The following is a 9,464-nucleotide window of genomic DNA, read 5'->3' as shown; positions in this document are numbered from 1 at the left end:
CTATTCCTTGCATGTTTTTGTGTTGCTGGCATATATCACGGCGCGCGCTCGCGCTCCCTTCACTGGAACCGCAACCGGTTGTGCTACCCGAATCGCCAAAGCGTTACGATTGGTCTGATCCGACGCCAGTCGATCCTACAGAAAGTTGGAGCTACGTTCCACCACCACCATCACAACCGGAGCAGCCTAGCAAGACGGTAGAATGTGCGACAACAGAACCGGCGGCAAGACACGATCTTACCCCCAGCGATGAACCCGGCACGAAAAAGACGGACGACTCAACCGGCGCGGCAGACGTATCGAAGCCGAAACACAAGGTGAAACCTTCCTACTTGCGGGAGGAAAATGTGGAAAATCTCTCCTGGGACGTGCTGATTCCGCTGGAGGACGAATCGCCCCAGAAGGTGAACCCGCACACCAAATCGTTCCTATCGTTTTTGGCCAGTGAATGAACGCGGTGAGGGTGCCTTAAATAGTATTCCCCTAGCAGCAAAAAAAAACGGATTGTATAATAATGGTACCTTAGGCATGTTAAGCGCAAACAGCAGCAAACCGAGCATTTAGTGATGAAATAGGGTTAAGAAACGTGTGTAACTGTAGAACGTTGTAGTGCATGATTGCGTTTAAAATTGTGCCGTCTTTCGGAACGCCGGATGAAGAGAAGAAAGCATCAACAACTAGACAAAAAACAACGAAAAAAGAAATACAAAAAGTGTCTTTTGATAACAGAATGACTATTCCTTGCATGTTTTTGTGTTGCTGGCATATATCACGGCGCGCGCTCGCGCTCCCTTCACATTTGTCTAATGTTTTAGCTACAATTCATTTCAGCCTTGCTCCTGCTCTTGGCGTTTTAGTCGTGTACGAAAACGAACCCGCTTTTTCGTTTACTCTAAAGCAGGGGCCTCCAAACTTTTCAGCTCGCGGGCCGCATTGCTTCAAAAATAACTATGTTGAGGGCCATTTGACGCTACCTTTAACTGATGAGTGAACGTTTAAATCTCGTTTTTATAACAAAATACTAGCTATACTTGTACAGCTTCGTGTTACTAAAGCTTGATTTTTGTCTAAGAAAAGTAAAAACTACAATTTTATTTGAAAAAGTCAAAATAACGTAATATTTACTTTAACTCTGGCAAAGTCATCGTGGGCCGCATTATAAGCTCTGGAGGGCCGCATGCGGCCCGCGGGCCGTAGTTTGGAGACCCCTGCTCTAAAGCATTCTTTCTATTGAGCTATTGGTTAAGCAGCAGTTTAGCGGGGCGTTATCGATGGAGAACGACTCTGTAGAGAAACCGTTTGCAATGTTTTTGTCCTGCTTCATATCCCCCTTTTTTCTTGAATGTATCTAGATGTTTAGTAAGTTTATGTTTTACTTGCTACTGAATAATTGTTCCTATATATGTTTCTTACCATACTAATTTACAACGGTAGTCAACAACCGATCGGGGCGTCTGAGAAGCTCATATTCGTATTGATTTACAGCTAAAGAATACTGGGTGTAGGTGAGTGTGTGTGGCGTTGAGTAGTAAGTAGTTTATGCTTCCCAATGCGATAATCATACTAAAAACCATCCAACTAAGGGGGGATGATGCGCGCTACAGCAGAACAGCGTTACCCTTGTTTGGCGTTTTCCCGAGCAAAGCAAAGGAAAGCTGACAAACCGAATTATTTTGTCTTTGTTGGGTACAAGAGGTGTACGGTCAATTGTCCTCTACTTGTCGCCAGCACAAGGATATTGCTTCCGGCTGCAGGAAAACAAAGCTTGTCGTGTTTTGCTTCCTCTGTAGAGGGATGCTGTAGCGCAACAGCGCAACACTAACTCGTCAACCATTAGTGGTGAGCTTTTGCCTAAGGCCTAAAGCTGTATCCGCTGTCGTTAAAACACGGTAGATACTTTTCGTTAGAGGGAATGGGAAATCAAACGATGGTGGCAAACAAAAGCCTTTCTTTCTTAAACGTTGGAGTTCTTTTGGTTGTAATCTACTCATTCAACAACACTTGCTGCGGTGTCTAGAGTTGTCATTTTCATTTTCTTCGTATATCTCATTGTTTACTCTCCGTCCATTCCACTATAGTATTAATCTATTATTACAGTGACAAAACCGATGGAAAATCTATCTAAAATAAAACTAAACGAAACACAACCTATTGAACAAGTTTTCTGTAACCAAAAATAAAATGCTTCTGCAACTGCCAAACAGTACGCGGGGGACGGACAACGAAGCACAACGAAAGAATGGAAAGAATGTTAGTTAGTGAGGTATTGTAGAAATTGCTTGCAACAGAGTTTGACTAAAATGCACGTTAGCTAAACTTTTGAAGTTCGAATCAATAGGAATCGCATCCGCTAGCCTAATCTGTCTCATTTCCCATTTGCTACATCGTTAGCGCTTTTTTTCCTAAAACCCTATTTTCCTTTACTCGCCCTGCAAAGCTAATCGAATCGGACGACGCATGGGGAAAGAATTAACTAGTTCATAATTATGCTTGGTTTTATGATGGTAAAGATCTATACACACGCCAGGCTAGGCAAAAGAACGTGGTTTGAAGATGGTACTTGGTCATTAAAGGCTAAAAGTTCTCCAAGAGTAATAGTAAATTGGCTGATGCGAGAATTCTCCTGTTTTTTTAAAGTGATCGATCGTTTGCAGTACGACGAATGAACACATTTGCTTGCGCCTTCAACTGCAATCCCTTCGGCCAGACACATGCATGCTGCCCTTGTCCTTGCTCGCTATGGAACATTCGGTGTTTGTTGTTGTTGATATAATGATTTTTGTTTGGTTTTTCCCTATTTAATTTCACTTTGCTAATCTCACACCACTTTTCCTTCGCACACTAGAAGATTGATTAAACATTGCAAGTAGTAGTAGTAGTTGGGCGTTTGGAAAGGTTAGGTAAAGTAAAACACCCCAAAACTAAAATACAGGGTTTTCACAGGGATTCTCATAATTTTCACTTCCTTGACTCTTTCTTACGTGAAGTGAACTTCATATTGTAGAAATTGGACTCTATGGCATCCTAACTAGACAAGTTCTTATTGGATATTCTTATTGCATTTGCCCAACAAGGGTGCTATAGAGCCCAATTCCCATTACATTAGGTTCATTTCACTAAAGCAGGAGTCAATGAAGTGTCCCACAGCTATGAGAACTCCTGGAAACCCCTGTAAACAACAGAAACAAGGGTAAAAAATTAAAAAAAGGAAAATGCCTTCACTAAAACCCTTCGACAACGATTCAGCACGCTCAGAAAGGGATCAGTTATTTATACTTCCACAACGGTATGAATAGTTGTTAATAATTATAATAATTATAATAATAATAATAATAATAATAATATAACATGTATATATAAATACAATCTCGCTTCCCCCGCTCGTCTCTATACACGTCTAAACTCTGTCTGCCTGTCTAGTAAAAAAAAAAACAAACAAAAGAAACCAACAACCGGGACGAAGTTGAAGCCGGGTATCGCACATTAGAAAAACTGAAAACCATATCCACCCTTGCGATACTGCTGCGTTTGCTGCATTGCCATCGTCTTTTCCTGCTATAGTAGATTGTTTATCTGTCCCATCTGAAGGGAAAGAGGAGACAAGCCATAAATAACCAACCTGTTGTGCGCTTTTCGATTACTTACCAACGATCTTCGATGCGCTTCCTTTTCGATTACCACCTGCGTCTGCTGGGGGGAAAACTTTAGGACGGCCGCTATCACCTTCACAAGGGTGCTGTTGTTGCCGGTAACGCTGCCGCTGAGATACTGTCAAGAAAGGAAGGAAAGAATGCGTTTTAAAAGAATGCCTACTCCGATTGGGATTCCACGTATGCCCTAGGGCCAATGCCTATTACCTGGAATAGAATGTTGCGTAAGTACTCGAACTCCGTGTTGGCGGCAATTCCTTCATTGTGATGCATGGAAACCTGCGGTGAAAGCAAACGCTCAGTAAATAGCTGTTGCAAGCACGTAAAACCGGGCTCTCCCTCTCCCTTACCAATGTTTCGTCCAGCTGCCGGGACAGTTTGTCGTTTGCCAGCTTTAACCGCTCGTTCGACTGCTCCAGGATGAGATAGTTCTCACACTTTTGCTCCAGGAACAGGTTCCGGTTCGACACGTCCTGCACCTCGTGCATGATCTTTTTCAGCTTGTTCTCCAGCTCCTCCTTCTTGTTGCGCAGCTCCTCGTACGACTGTTGCAGCTCGGCGGTCGCACCCGGGCCCGCCCCGTCCGTACCATCGTGCGGCGCGTTCGCTGCCGACGACGAGGCGATCTTAAGTTGTTCGATTTCCGCCTCGAACCGCCGCACGTTTTGCTCCGTTTCGACGGTAAATGCGGCCAGTCGCGAGCGCAACTGCTCGTTGTCCGTTTCGAGCCGATCCTTTTGCGCCCTTAGCTCCTGCTGCGCCTGTTCGTGCTCCTTTACCTGGCTTAGCTTTTCTACGATCGCTGCGTTTAGCTCGTTCTTTAGCTCGTCCAGATCGCGGGCAAAGTTTGCGTTCTCTAGTCGTAGCTCCTTTTCGGCGTCCTCTTTGCGGCTAAGCTCTTCCAGCTTCTGTTCTAGCGTTTGCTTTTCCTTGGACATCTCTTCAAGCCGTCCCTCTAAAGCCGTTTGTTCGTCCCGTAGCGTTTGATTATCCTTCTTCATCTCTTCTAGCCGTCCCTCTAAAGCCGTTTGCTCGTCCCGTAGCGTTTGCTCTTCCTTCCTCATCTCTTCTAGCCGTCCCTCTAAAGCCGTTTGCTCGTCCCGTAGCGTTTGCTTTTCCTTGGCAAGCGTTTCATCACACTCACTCCGCACACGCTCCGCGACGCCATCCAGCTCCGCTCGAAGCCGTTGCTCCAGCTCCTCCAACCGTTGCTTGTGATCCGCTTCCTGTTTCTTCTCCTTCGCCACAAACTCGTTGATCAGCTTGGTGATTTCCTTGTCGCGCTCTTCCAGCATCGATTCGGTTTGCGACTGCTTGGTGCGCACCGTCGTCAGTTCCGTCTCCTTCGCCGCCACACGGCCCTTCGCTTCCTGCAGCTCACCCTGCAGCTGCTTGTTGAACGTGTTCAGATACTCGTTCTCGATCTTCACCTCCTCGTAGGTGGCGAGCCGCTTCTCCAGATCGGTCGCGTTCCGGCCGAGCGATTGCTTCTCCTTCGCCAGCTCCTCCATCTGCCGCTGCAGCGCGTCGTTCTGGTCCATCAGTCGGCGTTTGTCGCTCTCGAGCAGTGCCTTCAGCTCGTGGTGCTTACCCTTGAGGTAGTCGTTCTCGCTGCGCACCTTCGCGAGCTCCTCCTCGAGACACTTGTTCGTGTCGAGCACGCACAGCTTCTCCTTTTCGCGCGCCTCCATCGCGTCCTGCAGCGAGCGGTGCTGATGGTCGAGCAGCTCCTTCTCGTTGAAGAGCCGCGCATGGTCGCCAGTACACTGGCTGAGCTGCTCCTCCAGCTTGCCACACTTTTCCTGGCCCTCCCGGCGTCCTTCCAGCTTCACCTCCGGCCTCATGCTCCCGCTGCAGTCGCTCAATCTTCTCCTCGAGCGTCTGTTTCTCCTCCTGCAACTTGGAATGTGCCTCCTTGATGTCCTTCAGCTGCTCCTCCAGCCGGCCGATCTCTTGCAGGATGTTTTCCACCTGCGCCTTCAGCTCCGTCTTTTCGCGGATTTCACGCTCGAGCGTTTTCTCCAGATCACGCTTCTCGCCGCGCACCGTTTCGATCTTTGCCCGCAGGCTGCTTCCTTCCGTTTCCAGGTCCGCCTTCTCCTTGTGTGCACCCTCGAGCTTCTCCACCAGCTCGTCGCGCTCTTCGCCGAGCCGTCGGTTTTCGTCCGACTTTAGCTCGAGCACGTGGTTCAAATCGCGCGTCGTTTCGAGCAGCTTCGTTTCGGCCGCCGCCATCGAGGCGCGCATCGACTCCTGCAACGAGCGTAGCGCTTCCGATTCGGAGTTTTCATTGATTATCTTCAAATTGCGCACTTCCTCCGTGAGCGTTTGCTTTTGCGCGGTCAGCTGCTTCATCTCCTGGCGCACCTGTTTCAGCTCCTTCGTGAGGTCGTCGTTTGCCGCTCGAAGACCATTCTTTTCCTCCTGAATCTTTTTCTGCTTGCCGCTCGTTTTGTCCAGCTTTTCCTGCAATTGTTCCAGCTGTTCGGTGAGCTGGTTGTTGCGTTCTAGCAGCTCTTTCAGGCTGGCTTCGCTGCTCTTACGATCGCGATCGTGCAGTTCGTTGGCCGCATCCAGCGCTTTGGTCAGCTCGAGCAGCTTCTCCTGATCGAGCGACTGCGATTTGCGGAACGCCGCCAGCTCTTCTTCCGCCTGCTGAAGCTTTTTCACACTTTCCTCCCGATCCTTGCTGTGCTGCTCGGTCTGTTGGTTCTGCAGCCGTTCGATTTCCTTTTCCCTCTCAGCCAAACGTGCCTCCGTTTGTTTCACCTGCTTTTCAAGGCTTTCCCGAGTCGTGCGAGCTTCGGACAGTTGTTGTTCCTTCTCGTTTAGCTGCTGCTCAACTGCCGTCACCTTTTGGGCGGATTCTTCCACACTTTTCTTCGCCTCGTCCAGCTCCTGCTGTAGCGTTTCGATCTCCGCCTTGCGATCGAGCGATTGGGCCGTCTTCTGCAGCTCCTGCACCTGCACCAGCAGGTCCGCCTTTTCCTTATCCATTGCCACCAACCTTGCGTCCATCTCGCTGCCCTTCTTCTGCAGCTCGCCCTTCTCGTAGTCGAGCGTGAGGTTCGTTGCCTTCAGCTGCTGCTTGTCCTTCTCCAGCTCCATGATCGTGCGCTCGAAATCGATAAACTTGGACTCGAGCTTGTTCTTCTGCTCGTTGCACGTGCCGAGCGTACTCTCGAGCTCCCGCACCTTCCCCGCCACCTTGCGCACCTCGGACAGCTCCTTGCCCAGCCCGTCCTTCTCGAGCAGCGTTTGCTTCATGTTCTTCTCCAGGCTGGCCAGCTGCTCCTTCAGCTTGCGCACTTCCGCCTCCTTCGCCTCCAGCTCCGAGTGGATGGCCATCTTGTTCTCCGCGATCGTGATCGTGTGCTCCTCCTCCCGCTTTTTCAGCTCGCTCACCTCCAGGCTCAGCACGGCCTTCTGGCGCAGCTCGTCGTTCAGCTTCGACTCGAGCGCCTTGATGCGGTCCTCCAGCGGGCCGGTATCACGCACCGGCACGTGCCCATCCGTGTTACCGTTCGCGCCGTCCTCCCCGGCCAGCGAGATGAGATCCTTCTCACCGCCGCCGCCGCTTATATTCCCGTTCTCGCCCACCATCTCCAGCTTCGAGCGGAGCGTCTTCACCACACACTGCAGCTCATCTATTTCCATCCGCAGGGCAGAATCGAGATGCGCTTTCGCCTGCTGCTCCAGCACGCACTGCTCGCGCAGCTCGCTCATCCGGCGCAGCGCTTTGTCCTGCGTTTCGACCAGCACCGCCCGCGCCTTATTGTTGTCCTTTTCGAGCTCGCGGTAGCGGCGGGCCAGCTCGGTGTACCGTTCGCGATACTTCTGGTACCGATCGAGAGCCTTCTTGTACGCCTGAAACAGCTTGTCCTTGCTTACCAGGTCCAGCTGGTTGGCGTTGGCACTGCCGGACACGGATTCCGTCTCGCTCGCGGAGATGTCCACGTCCGTTTCGAGATGATAGATGGCGGGCGAGTCGTACACTGGAAGACGGAACGACACATCGCTTGCCATGGACGAGTTCGATAGCCGGCGGGTGCGGGGCTGCTGCTGCTGGCTGGCGGATCCAGCCGAACCTGGGCTGGTAAGCGGCGTTGACGGGGAGATGCCATTGTTAAGGCTAGTGCTCGACAGTATCGAGCTGCTGGCGGACGATGCGTTCGCCACGTTGCTGCTGTTTGGCTGTACGGGAGTGCTCGTGCTGGTGGCGGCCGTTCCTCGCTGCGGAGAGTTTTGAGGTGTATCTACAAAACGGAGGAGCAGGAGGATTATTTTGCCTGTAAAGGAATTACAACGAATACTTTCATACCATCTTCCGTGATGCTGAAAAAGTTTTCACTGCCAGAAACTTCGGAGGTAGTAGAGGATGCCGAGCTTACGGCGGCCTGCAAAGTAAAGCAAACGGGCAAGTATAATTAAAAGAGCTCAGTAAAAGTATGTACTTTGTATGATTCAGTTCCGAGTGGGCGAGTTACAACATACAGCAGCATTCTTCCACGTCAATCTTTGACATAAGTGCAAAATATGCTAATCATCTCCCTCATCAAGTGCAGTGACCCTGCCCTCCGCTAGGGAGTGATGTAAAAAGAGCGAAGACGACACTTCACACCCTCGCCAGCGCCTGCTAAGAACATTAAGCAGACCGATGGCCCCAATGTAAACAATGTAAACACTACCACCGTGAGACACAGCAGGCGTTTGTAACTGTACGGTGCTTTCACCCTTTCCCCCCTTACGGCGAGAGAAGATAAACAAAGTCGGTGAAGGGGTCAAGTGAATGATGAGCGACAATGCTCATTACAAATTGTTTCCTTCTGCATAAAATATGACCAGAGGGTGGCAAACTGAAAAAACGCACCTACACAGTAACTAGCGCACTGGGAGGGGTTTGGGAATGTCCCAAACACAGCACAGAAAGAGAGAAGCTAATGGGGATGACGAGGATGGTGATCTTTCACTTGCAATGCCACTCGATTACGAAAATTTGCTGGATTGCGAAAGCTGCTGCCGCGCTCCTCATTCCACTACCCACCGACCGCACCCCCACCGTACCTGCAATCCTTTCGATATCTGCTCGAACCGTTGCGGCGACTGTTTCACCTCTTCCGCGATTTTGTCCTTTAACTTTTTGAACATTTTGGGCCCGAGTTAGTGCTGTTGCGCCTTTGAGCAAAGCTATTCACACTTCTCACGACGATCCCCGTGTAAATCGTTCTGCCGTGACCTGTGATTTGTTCGTCGCCCTATTACGGGTGATGTGCACTGGGCGATGCACTGATTACATTGCACTGCACACTACTTTTCGCCTCGCACGCCAAACCCGTGAGCACTTGACCCCGTTTTCTGGCGCAGCGCCGTTCGCCGAAATCGGGGACACACTGCCTGCGAGACGGGACAAACACAACAACAAAAAAACGGAATGTATTTCGGTGCTCACGATCCGTTCGATACGGTACGGACTGGGGATGGAAGATTAGAAAACTACGTGTAAGAAATTTTTTCACTTTCCTCTTCCCACCCTTCTTCTGACGTTTGCATTTGACAACAGACAACAGTTTGACAGTGATTAAGGGTGCTGTCTGATTTGTAGCTATTGGGTCGCACATACACGACGCGAGGTTTTCACGGTACCTCGGCGCGATCGAACTCGCATAACTCGGTTGTCAATCCAGCAAAAGCAATGAAATGTCATTCAATCTCGCTGCCGAGAAAACGCACAAATGTTCAAGGTGCATATCTCTGCGGAATTGCGAGCAAGAGTTCAGGGGAGGCGGATTTGACAGCTGAACTGTTCAACCGTTA

The 9,464-nt window shown here is 50.0% G+C and overlaps 1 protein-coding gene across 1 annotated transcript; it reads right to left on the bottom strand.

Moving 5' to 3' along the window:
• Window positions 1-1,211: 1,211 nt before the first annotated feature.
• On the bottom strand, window positions 1,212-9,210 carry LOC120897776 (myosin-2 heavy chain-like). Its single transcript, XM_040302864.1, is given in 7 exon segments — window positions 1,212-3,582; window positions 3,646-3,768; window positions 3,858-3,929; window positions 4,001-5,492; window positions 5,494-7,906; window positions 7,972-8,047; window positions 8,715-9,210. Coding segments are annotated over 7 exon segments (4,287 nt in total). The 5' UTR covers window positions 8,799-9,210; the 3' UTR covers window positions 1,212-3,555.
• Window positions 9,211-9,464: the final 254 nt, after the last annotated feature.

This window comes from Anopheles arabiensis, chromosome 2 (genome assembly GCF_016920715.1).
Source record: "Anopheles arabiensis isolate DONGOLA chromosome 2, AaraD3, whole genome shotgun sequence".
Taxonomy (NCBI): Eukaryota; Metazoa; Arthropoda; class Insecta; order Diptera; family Culicidae; genus Anopheles; species Anopheles arabiensis.
Note: the sequence above shows the minus strand (reverse complement) of the source record. Positions and strands in the feature narration are given on the sequence as shown.